This window comes from Leopardus geoffroyi, chromosome D4 (genome assembly GCF_018350155.1).
Source record: "Leopardus geoffroyi isolate Oge1 chromosome D4, O.geoffroyi_Oge1_pat1.0, whole genome shotgun sequence".
Taxonomy (NCBI): domain Eukaryota; kingdom Metazoa; phylum Chordata; class Mammalia; order Carnivora; family Felidae; genus Leopardus; species Leopardus geoffroyi.
The window spans coordinates 74208392-74223635 of record NC_059342.1 but is presented as its reverse complement, the minus strand read 5'-3'; the positions used below and the strand labels follow the sequence as shown (position 1 = coordinate 74223635).

The 15244-nt window shown below is 46.9% G+C and overlaps 1 protein-coding gene across 18 annotated transcripts in view; it reads right to left on the bottom strand.

Moving 5' to 3' along the window:
• The window catches only part of ZNF618 (zinc finger protein 618), a 185971-nt gene that overhangs the window by 34083 nt on the left and 136644 nt on the right, over positions 1-15244 (bottom strand). For 10 of the 18 annotated variants that reach the window (XM_045469512.1, XM_045469515.1, XM_045469518.1 and 7 more), the window contains 4 exons: positions 12441-12530; positions 11493-11528; positions 11323-11400; positions 3890-3979 (listed from right to left, as the gene is read on the bottom strand). In XM_045469512.1, the coding sequence (XP_045325468.1) occupies positions 3890-3979; positions 11323-11400; positions 11493-11528; positions 12441-12530 (294 nt within the window). Of the gene's footprint in view, positions 1-3889; positions 3980-4499; positions 4560-11322; positions 11401-11492; positions 11529-12440; positions 12531-15244 lie in introns of all 18 variants that reach the window. The other 8 variants (XM_045469510.1, XM_045469511.1, XM_045469513.1 and 5 more) reach the window with 1 other exon arrangement.

Here is a 15244-nt window from a genome sequence, read left to right as displayed (position 1 = left end):
GTTTTGTGAGTGCATACATAGGTCAAAACTTATCAAACCGTACACTTTAAATACAGGCACTTTAGGGGTGCCTGGCTGGCTCATTTGGTTGAGTGTCCGACTTCAGCTCAGGTCATGGTCTTGCAGTTCGTGGGTTCAAGCCCCGTGTCGGGCTCTGTGCTAACAAACAACTCAGAGCCTGGATCCTCCTTCAGATTCTGTATCTCTCTCCTCCCCTCCCCTGCTCATGCTCTGCCTCTGTCTCTCAAAAATAAATAAATGTTAAAAAAAATTAAATACAGGCACTGTATTGTGTAACAATATGCCTCGATATTGTTTAAAAAAACTTCACCAGAAGAATTTTATTTTCTTGATTATGATGATGATCATCATCAAACCACTGATTGAACATGGGGCTCTGCTAATTCTAGGATTGTAGCTCCCTATCCTTGAGAAATCAGTTGTGGGAGTGATATTAAAAACCAGGTGAAATCCTAGGGAGTTTTAGATAGGAGTGATCAGAAAATATGTTCTTGAGATCAAATAACTCTACAAACTACCCCAGGTCTTAAAATAATTCAGATGCCTTTCCAAGAAAAATAAGTTTCAAAGAAGAAAATCACTCTCCAAACAAAGAGGAAACATTCCAACATTTTAAGTTTCTTCAGTTCATTTCAGAGTTGGACTTTCTGATACTCTTAATGTGTTTTAATAAAGTATAGGCATTGTGACTTATTTAAGAACAATGACAATAAATCAATCCATGTAATACACATGATCAGAATAAAAGATGAGAATCATAGAATCATCTCAACAGGTACAGAAAAAAACATAAAACACCTATTTATGACAGAAGAGTTCAGTAAACTAGGAATAAGAGGTAACTTCAACTAATAAAGGGCATTTATAAAAACCTACTTCAGCTAATATAATACTTAATAATGAAAATGATCATCCTTAATGATGAAAAACTGAACCTTATGATTATGAAAAAGGCAGAAATACTCACTGAAGTTTTATACTCAACACTGCACTGGAAGATCCTAACCAGTATAGTGAAACGACAAAAAAATACAGACTGGAAAGAAGCAAAGTTATGTATTAGTAAATGACATCAGTATGTATACAGAAAATCCTAAGAAACTCGTAAAAATGTTATTAGAACTGGTAAGTGAATTTAGTAAAACTGCAAGATACAAATTCAATATACAAAAATTATGTCTTTATGTAATAGCAATAAATAATTGGAAAACTGAAAATCCTAATAGTGTCAAAAAACATGAAGTACTTAGAGATAATTTCATGAAATATGTACAAGATCTGTACTCTGAAAAATACAAACTATTGCTGAGAGAAAAAGACCTAAATACATGGAGAGATATACCATATTCATGGATTGGAATTGCCAATATTATGATGATGTCTATTCTCTCTAAATTGGTCTGTAGATTCAGAGTAATCCTAAACAGAATCCCAGGTGGATTTTTTGGTCGAAATTGGGAATCAGAAACTCCCCTAACATTTATATGGAAGAGCAAAGTTCCTAGAATTGACAAATATTCTTTAAAAAGAGCAAAGTCGAAAAACCGAGAGTACCTGAATTTAAGGCTATAAAACTCCAGTAAATGAGACCATATTGGCATAAACATAGATAAATAAATTGACAGAACAGAAATAAACTCATACATATTTATGCATTCAACTGATTGTCAATTCAATGCAATGCAACGGGAGAAAGGACAATCCTTTTAACAAATGATGGAACCACCAGATATCTGTATGGGATAAAATTAATCTCAACTCCTACCTCTCACCATTCACAAAAGTTAACTTGAAAAGATCACAGACCTAAATGCAAAGGCTAAAATTTTAAAGCTTCCAAAAGATAATTAAGGAGAAATCCTCACAATCTTGAGGTAGTTAAGATATTCTGGGTAGGACCCAGAAAGCACTAGCCATAGAAAAAATTGGTAAATTAGACTTTATAAAAATTAAAAACCACTCGTCGAAAGATACTGTATGAAAATCAAAAGGCATGTTGAAGACTGCAAGAAAATATTCATAGTACATATACCTGATACAAGACCTGGCTCTACAATGTATAAAGAACTCTTACAATTTAAAAAAAATTTTTTATTATTATTTTGAGAGAGAGAGAGAGAGAGACGGAGAGACAGAGACAGAGAGAGAGAGAGCAAGCAGGGAAGGGGCAGAGAGAGAGGAAGACACAGAATCTGAAGCAGGCTCCAGGCTCTGAGCTCTCAGGACAGAGCCCAACGAGGGGCTCGAACTCATAGACTGCGAGATCACAATCTGAGCTGTAGTCAGCCGTCCAACTGACTGAGCCACCCAGGTGCCCCAAGAACCCTTACAATTTAATAATACAAAAAACCCAACCACAAAATGGGCAAAAGACTTTAGACAATCTCCAGAGTAAAATACACACATGGCCAATATGCAGAAGAAAGCATGCTCAACATCATTGGTCACTAAGGAAATACAAATTAACACCACAATGACCAGTAAGCACTCATCAGAACAGCTAGAATTAAACAGCCCATCGCCTACAAACTCTGGCAAGAATGTGGAGGAAGTGGAACTCCCATATGTGGCTGGCGGGAGCGTAAGATGCTACAGCCATTTTGGAAAACGGTGTGTAAGTTCTTAAAAAGTTAAACACACTCTCCCCTATGACCTAGCAATTTTACTCCTTGGTATTTTACCCATGAAAAATAAACACATATGTCCCCAAAAAGCCTCCTACAAACACTTTCGTAGCAGGTTCAGTCATAAGAGCCTAAAATGGGAAACAACTGAAATGAACAAGCAAATGGCTAAACAGGGGTATTTTCATACAATGGAATACTGCTCAGCGGTAAAAAAAAAAAAAGAAAGAACAACTGATACATACAACGTGTATGTGTCTTACAGACATTATGCTAAGTGAAAGCAGCCAGGCACCAAAGAGTATCATCAGATGAATCCATTTGTAAGGACTTCCTCTGCAGTGAGCACAGATCCTTCTGGATACTCTCACCAGACCCAGGGTCCTCAAGCCCTAGACCTGGGTACCACCTGATGAAGCCATCCAGTTCAGCCCCTAATTCTACACAGAACCCATCGGCACCCAAATCTCTAGATCCAAAGCCCACTGGAGGGGCTGTTTCAACCTCAGCAAACTAATCCTCTGTTGGATCTAGCCTAAATCTCTCATATCCTCCTAGCCCACATATCTGGGGATCTAAGGATGGTGCCCCCGCTGACATCCAGGAGGGAAGCTGGGAAGTCAATCAGTGGTATCAGGAGAGTGGAAGGCTGGGATGTCCCAACGGAAGGGCCCTTAGAACTCTTTTCCTCCCAGGCCAAGGGAAAAGGGAGAGATTGAGGGCCAGAAACAAGATGGGGCCCGCCCAAGGTCATGCAACCCTGCAACCCAGCTGATTAAACCCAGGGCTTCTGAGTCTTGACTTAGCATCCCTTCCCCCTTGTTACCTTTTCCACCACCGAGGGCAAAAACGGAACTGTCCTGTCTAGTTGGCCATCGCCTAGCCTGGGTTAGGCCATGCGTTGGTTCAGACTGAAGCTGTATCACGGGTCACTGGCTCCGGAGTGGGGGTCTCAGGAACCACAGGATTCAGAGGTGCTTAGGGGTGGGGCCACTGGAGGACTTGGATGAATGATGCCCACCCTGAGTCTACTGAGGGAGACCCAGGCTTTCCTGGCTGAAGGGTGGGGCTTTCCCAGCTAATCCAGCTACTGGGTAAGGTGGCCCGGGTCAGGCCTGGACACCTGGAGGCTGCCCCAGGCCAAGCCCACCTGTACATCCACCCTGCCCTGGCAAAGCCTCGGCCTGTGGCTGGCCCGCCCCTCCCTCCAGCTCCTCCAGGTCCCAAGCAGAGAAGGTACTCACTGATGGGGGCGTGTAAGGCCACGTGCTCCTGGTAGGGCGTGTAGTACTTGTACTGCTTTCCGCAGAATTCACAGGTGTAATTGCCAGTTTCTGTCCAAGGAGAGGCAAGTGTGGGAATGGGCACGTGACCCCCAGCAAGCAGCAGCAGCATGCTCCCTCCCCTCCGGCTCCCCTCATCCTGGGACCAACTACAGCCCTGAGCCCACAGGAGTCAGCCTGCCTGGGTTCAGCTCCCAGCTCCTCCTCCATGTCCAGCCGTGTGACCTTGGGCAAATCTCTTAACCTCTCTGTGCCTCAGTTTTCCTGTCTATAAAACGGGGGTAATAATCGGACCACCTTGTAGGATTGCTGTGAGGATTAAATTTATACGTCAAGTGCTTAGAACAGTACCTGGCACACGCCGTTTCTCCGTCCACACTCCCCCCCCGCCCCCAGACCCTGGTGCTCAGGAAATGTGTGGTGACCAGTGCCAACCTCTCGCTCAGCCCCTCTGCGATGGCCACGCTTGGGTCCCCTCGTCTCCAAGACCTTCCCCGCCCCCAGGCACCCCCACCCCCCCGGCAGAAGGGGTCACGTCTTCCTCTCAGGCCCCACCAGACTTTATCTTTACCTCTCTTTGGGCACTGCCTAACTTCTTTCTTCTTAAAAATTTCTGATGTAATATTGTTCACTGGGGGAAAATTATAAAATACTGATAAATACAAATACAAAACTTAAAGAGTACGAGAAATTTCAATCATCTGTCACCCCCAAACAAAGAGCAGCAGCTGCCCCCTGGGGTGGAGTGTGCAACCTTGCCATCTGCCCCCGGGGCCCACCCCTCACTCCCATCTCCTCCGGAGCGGGCTCCTCTCCCTGACATCAGCTGTCTAGCTCCGGTGGGCCTTGAATTAGCCAGCCCTGATCCGTATCCTCTTTGTAACCTGGTGTATTCAATCGACGATACTTTGTGGACATCTTGCTCAATCAATAAGCATCGATCCCTACTGCATTTATTGGCTGTATGGTTCCCTCTGGACTTTGAAATCTGCTGAGCCAGTCTCCTGCACCAGGGGATGTTCAGATCGTTTCAAATTTTTTTCCCTTACCAAAAAAAAAAAGGCAGCGATCCACATCTTTGTAGAAATGTTTGCACATTTGCTCATCATTTGTCACATCGTTGCAAAGTAAAGATTATTGTGCATAATCTTTGCTCATTATTTCCTCAGGATAAATTGCGGGCATGCATTTTTAAGGCTTTTGATAACCACAGCACCAACTACATATCAAAAGGTTGGGCCAATTTTTATCCCAATCAGAAAGCTGTGCCTTACAGGGAGAATTCTATTGCACTGCTGGTTTTATTTTCCATTTGTTTTGAGTTCTAAGGAAATTGACTATTTTTCATGTTTAATTAACTGTAGTTTTTCTTTCGTGACTTTTCCATTTGAGTTTACAGCCAACGTTTCCATAGGCGTATTTACATTTTTTTAATTGCTAAGAACTCTGCAGATTAAGGACATCAACATTTTGCTCTCTATGTCACAATTTTTCTCAATTTTTTAAAATTGTTTGTGGTCTTTCTCTCTCAATACAGATTTAAACTTTTTCATAGATAACTTTTATAACTGATTCATGAACACTGGAAAAGATAGACGATTTGCTATTTACAGGCTTCGAAGTTGTTAGTTAGATCAACCGTATTAATTATATTATTCAAGCCCTACATGATCCTGTTTGTCTGCCTGCTCTCTCCAAGACGGTCATGATCAACCTTTCTATTTTGTCATATTCCTAAATGTATTTTGTATTTTTAGATGTGATGTTGTATGCCGCATTTAAGGCTCACGAAATCAAAACTGTCAGTGTTAACTAACTAACATGACACGATTTTCTAACACGGTGCTTCTCAAAGGGTGGTCCCTGAGTCAGCAGCACCGGTATCGTCTGTCAAACTGTTAGAAATGCATATTCTCTGAGACTTATCCAAGACGCTGAAAGCAAAATTCTAGGAATGGGATCTAGCAATCTGGGTTTTAACAGTTCCCCTAGAAAACTGTGATGCAGAGGAAAGTTTAAGAACCACTGCTCAAACTTCTAATTATACTCTTGTATTAGTTTGATGGACATTAATTCCGAATAGTTACTTTCTAGGATCTCTCTTTCTATTTGTCTGCATGTGCCTAAAAACACTTCCCTAAACTGTCTTGGGAAAATTCATTAAAAAGATACTTTGCTAAATGTCAGCCAAAAATGATGAGCAAAAGCAGTCATGGTTCCTGCCTTCAAGGAGCTTACAATCTGGGAAAGGAGACAGAAAAATCAAAGAATCACACAAGCTTAACACTGCAACCACAAGAGGGGCTCTTAAAGGAGACTCTTACAGTGCTATGAAAATCCTAACAGGGAACTCAATTTAGTTAAGGAAGCGAGAGCGAGTTCCCTGAGAAAGATAAAAGATGAGGAATTAACTAAGTGTGTTGCTAATAAACCATTATTTCAAATTACCCTGAGAATCTCTGTCTTCTAATAAAAGAGACTATGCCATTTGCTTTTATTTAAAGCTATAATTGACTTGGTTTTACGTCTTTTATTTCTTTTTTTTCGTGCTCCACCTTTTCTGGTTTCCTTTGTTTCAGTTGTTTGATGAATGAAATCTTCTCTCTGCCTTTCCATTATTCTCCAATATTCCATTATTTTCCAATATTCTCCTTTGTTTTACACAGCATGTAAGATACATCTGTCTGTTACAGTTAAGCAGAAAATGGTATTTTCAAGTCTATTACCATTGAGAAAGGCAGTTTAACTCCATGCTTCTCATACTTTTGCATGTTTAAGAATCATCTGGAAAGATGGTTACAACACAGATTGCTGGGCTCCACCCCAGAGATTCTGAATCCGTGGCTTGGGGGTGGAGCCTAAGAATTTACATTAAAAAAATTTTTTTTAATGCTTATTTATTTTTGAGAGAGAGAGAGAGAGAGAGCACAAGCGGGAGAGGAGCAGAGAGAGAGGGAGACACAGAATCCAAAGCAGGCTCCAGGCTCTGAAGCTGTCAGCACAGAGCCTGACATAGGGCTCAAACCCACCAACCACGAGACCATGACCTGAGCTGAAGTAGAACACTTAACCGACTGAGCCACCAGGCGCCCCAAGAATTTACATTTCTAATAAGCTTCTATGAATGCTGCTGCTGCTGGTCTAGGGCCCACACCAAGGGAAGGGCTGGTTTAACCTACCTCTACTGTATCTTCACCTATTCCTTCCTTCTCATGTTTTTAAAATTCATTTTTAGTATTTTACAATGATCTTTGTCCTTTGCCTTCAATTTTGTAATGAGTGTCCAACATTTTAAACTTAGCTTCTAGCTTATCTGGTTTGACCATTTACCACCAGTCCTCCCGAGCTAGGACTTCATTCCTGACAATGGACTCTTCAATGTGCTCTACTGCTTAGTTCCCTGGAGTGTGTTTTTTAAATTTTCTGAAGATGGGTACATAGGAGAAATAGTGGGTTTGGGGGCCCTCACTTTCCCCTTTACTCCTAAATTGTAAGCTGTCTAGATACAAAATTGTTAAGATTACAACCTTTTCCCTTCAAAACGTAGTGTCGTCTTCTGACATTTAGTACCGTACCCAAGTCTGAGGCAAGTCCCCCTTGGGTTCATCTTGGATAACACCTGGCTTTTCTTATGTCTAGATGCCTGTGTATTTCTTCTTTATATTTACAGTTTAAAAAATCACTAAGATCTATTTAGTTATGGGTCTCTTTACATGGAGACAGGTTACACCACAATCATCTGTCATCACCTGAAATATCATGAGCCCTTAAATCTGCACACATAGGTCTTCCTTTAGCAAAATTTTCTTCTATTGTATCTTTGGAGTATTGCTTCTGTCCCACTGGCACAACACCACTAATTATCTGAAACTGGCTCTCCACGCTCTGTATTTAGCTTGTTTTCCTTTCCCCTGGTTATCTTGATCCGTTCAGGTTTCTCATCCCCATAACTAATTCCATTTCTGCAGATCAATTCTGCTCTTTACTATCTATACTGTAGGTTTTAATTCTGCGCTTCTATTCTGTTTCTCTGCAGTCCTTTACGTCATTCTTTTCTCTCTGCCTCTTCGTTCTATCCTCCTGCTCTGTCACCACACTTCAGGATCCTCTTTCACACGGGTCATGCTGTGGACTGAACCGTGTCCCCCTAGCTCTCCAAATTCAATCGTTGACGCCCCACCTCCCCAGGTGATGGTGTTTGGAGACAGGGCCTGTGGGAGGTAACTGGGTTGAGATGAGGTCATGAAGGTGGGGCCCTCACGACTGGATTGGTGCCCTTATTACAAGAGACACCAGGGAGCTTGCTTCCACTGGTCTCCCATCATGTGAGGGCACAGACAGAAGGTGGCCATCTGTGAGCCAGGAAGAGGGTTCTCACCAGAACCTGACCAGGCTGGCACTCTGATCCTGGACTTCTAGCTTCCAGAACCGTGAGAAAATAAATTTGCTGAAACTATCCAGTCGGGTATTTTGTTAGGACAGCCCAAGGAGAGTAAGGTAAGTCATATTTTCTTATACTTGATTATGGTTGTCACAGAATGTTCTTCTAGATTTTGTAGTAGGGTCATCTTCAGAGGTATGCTTGTCCTCAGAGTCTCCTAAATTCTGTGGAATTTTCACAGATTCATGGTTTGGGGTTTTTTTTTAATTTAAAAAAATTTTTCAGTTACTCTTCCTTATCCACATTTTTAAAAAATCAAGTAAACTGCAGATGAATTCAGACTTACTGTTTTCGATAGACATGAGTGAACTGTCCTTGACCCTCCCATTATCATCATAGTCATGAGCACGGAAGACCACTGCCATGGTAGTATTTCTCAGATCTGCAGCAGGAGAGCAGCTGACATGCAAGGCCCGTAGGACAAACTCTCTCCTTCTAGAAGGATTCCTCTGCTCTGTCATGGCTCCAGCTTCTTCCTCCCTAATTCTCCAATTTGCTCAGATGATGCGGATATGGAAGGCGTACTTCCCAGCATGCACTGCTTCAGGGTCTCTCCTCTTCCCGGACCAACAAAACTCTATTCGTGGTGCGGCGTGCCTCTCATGGCTCCTCTCACTCTATGCCTTCTCATTTTTAGAGTTCTGTGGCCTTGGCCTGCTTGAAACCCAAGCAGCAGCGTTCTTACCTCATAAGGCAGCTCCTGAGCGGTGACGGGAGATGGTCACACTATTTTAGCAAGCTCCGCTCCGTAACGTCAAGCTGGGAGCATTCAGGGAGCCAAACCCAGTTCCCTTTGCTCAGTGCAATTCCCAACTGCTTACGGTGTGTGACAATTCCACCGGCCGTCTGTCTGACTCAGTTACTGATCTACAGAACAAGTTTCATCTAGTTCTGTACCTTCCTGGGTAATAGGTACCACTTATTTATTAATGCCTTCCGTGTGTGCATAAAAGACTACGCTAATTCCTGTGCAAACATAACCTCATCTCACCTCCACGACAATCCTGAAAGAACTGTCACCACCCCATTCTCGAGTTAAGGAAAGCATAGATTAGGGAGATTATAGAGGATGTACGCCCTCACGCAGGTATTAAATGTAGAGCTGGGGTTCATAGATGGGGTGCTCTAAAGCTCTTACAATTGGCCGTCTCTCGACAACACCACTCATGTGTTAAGCCCTGGATGCAAGCCAGGTGCTGGGCCAAACACTTCCTGCAGGCATCCTCCAACAGCCTTACAGAACAGATAGACGCTCTTGTCCCCAGCTTACAGATGAGTCAAAGGACACTCAGAAGGGGGATAAGTAGCTGGTAAATTGGAGATGGCAGCATTCAAATGTGGGCCGGATTCCAATTCTACTTTCATAATTATGATGCTGCAGACAGAAGGGCAGTGCTACCCTGGGGCGGCTGGCAGACAGTACTAACATGGCAGGTCACAGACCCCGATGTCCCCGTCCTGTATCTGTCTACGAATGTCCATCATAGAACGTGTCTGATTCCCATGTAGGTTTCCCCACGGTTTAACTTATAGCAGTTTCAGTGTTGAGGATTTCATCATTTTCTGAGGGAAAAAGAAAACGTGTCATATGCACGGTAAACACATGACAAGCGCTATGCTAACCGCTTCGCAAATACTGCTGCCTCTCCCGTTTCTGGAGTGCTTTAAGAGTTAAGACAAAGCAGGCTCATCCTCTACCACGGAGGAGGAAGGAGGGAGAGACAGGATGGGGATCGGACCAACGGCTTCCAAGGGTCAGGGCCAAGCTCCACCCTTGGAAGAGCATCCCCAGCTTCCCTGCTTTCGCTCCTCGACTTTCGTTGCCTTGGATTTCCTCATCCTTTCATTCAGTGTCTGTGTCTATTCTGCAAGCTACCTTCAATCCTTATTGTAGCGAGGCAGAGTCGACAAAGGCCTTTTCCTTTGCAAGGAAGGGGAATGTGAATTCCTGAAGGGCTGGGCCAGACCCCTCTCACTCGTGAGACTCTACTCAATCCATTCTTCTAGCAACAGCCAAAATAGTCTTCCTAAAGTGCAAATCTGATCAAGTCCCTTCCCCATGTGGTAAACTCTCAGGCTCCTTGTCCCTCAGAATGAAGTCTAGATGCCTTCCTCTGGCATTCAAGGCTCTCTCTCAAGACTTCACCTCAGAATTGATCTGCCTTTCAATTCCCAGAACAGGCGCTGCTCTCCCACTTCCGCCTATGACGCAAGAGCTCATTCCCCACCCTCGTCCCCAAACAGAAGCCTCCAGGATTCCCGAGGCTGGCCAGGTACTGCGCCAGCCCCCATGGCTCCTTGCACTTCAGGTTATGCTGGAACTATCTGCTACTGACCCACTGCCCCCTCCCGGTACCCAAGGGCAGGGCCACAAATGCCGCGTCCACTGCTGTGTCCCCACCACACTCAATGCAAGTATGCTGAGAACAGGCAGGCCGCTGTGTGACTCCTGCCCTCAGGGGTTTACTTGGGACAAGGACAGAGTGTCTACATGTGGCTCCCCTGGACAGCTTCATTTGCTGAGGAACCCCTTCAGATGACAAGAGTTATTTTCCGAGCACCTACTATGTACCAGGCACTGTGCTAATAGGTGATTTACATTCACGATCTCATTTAATCCCCCAACAAACCTTCGGGGAAATGTCATCCTCATTGACATGTAAGGAGCCGAGGCTCAGGACGGCTAACAGACTACCAGGGCACCAAGCATGTGTTACTTTCACTGCCCTGACCATGACCCTGTGCTGTTCTGCTGCTCCTCAAAAGCTAAAGTCCTAAGACTGGCCCATTTGACAGGTGGGCAAAGTGAGGTCTAAGGAGGTCAGTGGTCACTGGCCAGCACCACTGTTTCAGGATAAGTGATGTCACCCTCTTCCAATGGCAAGACTTAGCCCTCAGCCAGTCTCCCCCCACCGGCCCAGCCCAGCCCAACCCCAGAGAGAGGCCCGCATACTTGGCCCGATTTTCTGGAACGGTTCCGGGGGTTCCTCCTTCACTTCGTCAGTGGCCACGACACCTTGGTCGAAGGGGTCTGTGGGAGAACACACAGCCCTTAGCGCTCTGGCAACCAGGTCTTGGGAGTCCAGCCGGGCACAGGGAAGTGGGCAGCCACCAAGGACTTACCTGCCCGATTCTCAGGGGCCCCTTCCACACTAAATACTGCACCCGGGCAGGAGGCAGCAGCCGCAGAAGGAAAGAAGCAAACGGGAGGCCTGTTAGTCCCTGCCCACAGCTGCCTCTGCCCAACGCTCCCAGCCTCTGGGGCCCAGGAGAGCCTACCCTGGCCAGCATGGAGGCCCCGGAAAACCAGGGGCCACAGGAGGGCACATCCCAACTGGGACACACAGCCTGTGCCTCCATCCCCCATCCACCCCACGGGCTAGGGTCCAACCCAGAGGCGGGCGATTTCTGCCTGGCCTGTTTCTGGGTCGCCAACAGCTACTTGAGGGGTCAGGGCAGGAGAAAAAAAGGAAGAGACCAGTAGGAAAAAAGAGGCGATGTGAAAAGGACAAGCCAGCGGGAGTGAGTGGCAGGGCCTGGTTGTCACAGCCTGCGACGGGCTGGGGATGTGGGGCTGGAGTGGGAGCCCCCCTCCATCCTTTCCAGGCCCAAGACCCTATTTCTAGGATTGAGATTCTAAAAATAAATTACCTAAATTTATTGTTCCAATTTCTAACTCTATAACCGAAGACACTAAAATACCATCATTCATTTTAAAAAACTGGTTTAATTTCATCAGAGCATGTGAATACTCAGTATGAAACTGTAAAATGCATCGATATGAAATTGCTAAAATTCGACGGATTTTGACCTACAAAATGCAATTTCACTTGGGTTACCCTAATCAGAAGTATGTATGGAGTAGGACAGGGACCTTCTCTCTCCCAGAATCCTCAGGGTTCGGTCACTGTCCTCCTGGTCTGACTGCCCTCTGACCTTCCTCTGGGTGGGAGGAGGGCGGGGACAGCTGGTGGGTGGGGTGGCAGGGGGACAAGCAGCCCTGGGGGCGGTGGGGGGGGGGGGCTCCTCTTTATCTGACTCTACTTCCCGGCAGTGAGGGGCCTCACTCACCATCCACCGCGTGCAGGTCCCGGTGCTCTTGGAAGCAGCTGTAGTACTTGTACTTCTTCCCACAGATGTCACATGTGTACCTGAAATTGTCTGCGGGGGACAGAGAGACACGTGTAGTTACCAGGACTTCGGTCACTCGGGTGGGGTTTCTTTGGGCCAGCTCATCGGCTTCACGACCCAAACATGAGACTAGCCCAGACTAGCCCCAGCTGGTGAGCCACAGAGAATCAGTGCCGGGGACATCAGGGGTCCTCTCCACAAGGAGACTGGAGGGTGCTGAAGCGACTTTCAAACCAACCCGCAATCCCACTCTGTGAGCTGAGACCTTAAAAGGGCCTGACCCCACCTCCCTTCTCGAGGCTCTGCATGTGCAAGGTGCCAGACCAGGCACTTCCTGTCTTTCCTCCATTGGTTCTTGTGACTGAGGGGGAAGAAGTAAGCCATTAAAAAAAAAAAAAAATTTTTTTTTTAATGTTTATTTATTTTTGAGAGAGAGAGAGAGAGAGAGAGACAGAGCATGAGCCAGGGAAGAGCAGAGAGAGAGAGAGGGGGAGACACTGAATCCAAAGCAGGCTCCAGGCTCTGAGCTGTCAGCACAGAGTCTGATGCGGGGCTTGAATTCAGGGACTGAGAGTTCATGACATGAACCAAAGTTGGATGCTCAATCGGCTGAGCCACCCAGGCGCCCCAAGAAGTAAGCCATTTAACACACAGGTAGGCTGAGGTTCAGAAGGGACCTGTCTGTCCCAAGCCCCACAGTTAGGAGGGCCTGTGGTAGGCAGCTTCCCAAAGACCCTGGCCTCCTGGCGTTTACCCCCTGTACGATCTCTTCCCCTTGAGTCTGAACCAGATCTAGTGACTTGCTTCTAATAAAGAGAAGGGAATGAAGTGATAAGATGTCACTTCTGAGATCAGGTTACAAAAGCCCGCGACTTCTGTCTCTCTCACACCTCCTGCCTCTTGCTAGCTGCCATGTTGTAAGCTGCCACAGAGAGAGAGCCACACAGGAGCCTCTGGTGAACAGCCAGGCGGGGAGTGACACCCTCGGTCCAACAACTTGGGAAGGATCCTGCCAATAGCCACGTGCGTGAGTGTGGGGAGGTTGGGCCTTTCCCCGGTTGGGCCTTGAGAGGAGACCACAGTCCTGGCCAATGCCTCACGTGCCTCATGAGACCATAAATCAATGTTTGTTTAAGTCATTCAGCCGTGGGGCAGTGTGTTCCACAGCAATAGATAATGCACGCAGGGCCAGAGTTCGGATGATCCCTACCTAGGTCTATCCAAATTCTGGGGCGGGACTCCCTCAGGACATTGCTCTCACCACGCACTAGCACAGACGTCCTGTGTGTCTTCCTCGGGCAGATCTCGGGATGACCCGCCCACCTCACCTTCCGGACTATGTCCAGCACAGGGAGACAGAGTGGCTTACTCAAGGCTGCACAGTGGGGCGAGGCATAGCCAAGATTCAAATATTCACTCAGCTCCATGCCATAGCTGAATCAGGGCACATGGCCTCTCTCTGCCTGGATAAGCCCACCTTCCGCTCCTGACTGAGGCACCAGCCTTCTGGCCCTCCTTCTGCTCCCCAGCACTCAAATACAGGATTGAGGACGCTCCTTCCATCCCGATGTTGCAATGCCAGGAAATTCTATGGGAAGGTTCTGGTCCCTGCTTAGCTGAACTTAGGGGCACAGATGACATCGGCCATCTCCCTGCCTCTGCCCCCACCTCTTAGACTGCACCTGTGATCTCCCAAAGTGCCCTGGCAACTGCCACAGAGCCTCACTTGGTCCCCAAGTGAGATGCACACAGCGTCAGCACACACAGTCACTCTGAGGGTCTGGGGACCCGGCATGCCACCATCCCACCAGGCCCTACCATTTCTGTGCCCACACCTGAACCAGCCAGGCAGTGGAGGGGAGTGGGGGGAGAACAGGTGGAGAGCAGAGGAGGAGAGGCCTGGTCCTGCTCTGCCTCATCCAGACTGCCAGCAAGGGCTGACCCCACCTTGGGATTCACCTTCTGCTCTTTCCCCCCTAATGTGAGGGCACAGGAAGGTAGTAATGAGCTGATTCCCAGGGCCTCTCCCAGGCCGGCCATTCTAGGATTCCAAGCCTGGCTCAAGTTCCGATCCAGCCTCGACAATAACCTCCCCTCTTCATGTCCCATCTGGACCACAATCCTCTCTCAGTGCTGGATACTGGGGAGCAGGTGGAGAAGTCAAGAGCATCCAGGACCTGCTGGTTCCAGATGGAGCCCCGCCCCAGAAATTCCTCTCGCATACGGGCCAGTGCCAGTCGCACTCCGCAGCTGCCGGCCACACTCGTCTCACATCTGCTCACACGGCCCCTCCTACCACCTCCAATGAACGGTGAACCCCCAGCTTTCTGCCACTGAGACGCGCCTTCGCCCTGCTCTGTCGAGTCCCATACCGCGACCTCTTCTCAATGCGGGTGGGGACCACAGTGCCAGGCCTACCTAAGACAGGAGTAGATGAGAACCAAAGAGTTATCCCCACAGGAAGAAAGGCAAAATAATTTTCTGTCAATGAAACGACACTTTCAGAGCCTCCAAGAGAGCTCAGAAATGTCTCCCGGAAGGGCACCACGAATCCATCTGGAGAGACAGATTCCGCAGTGGGGCCGCATGACTCCAACCCGACTCAGATGCCAATAAGCACAACTAACGCTGGACACACTCCCTAACCCGAGCGCCTTGGTCTTCTCATCTGCAAAATGGGAATGAGACGGTTCCTTCATCTCCGAGTTGTAATGAAAAATGAACAGAGCACAATGCCCAACCGA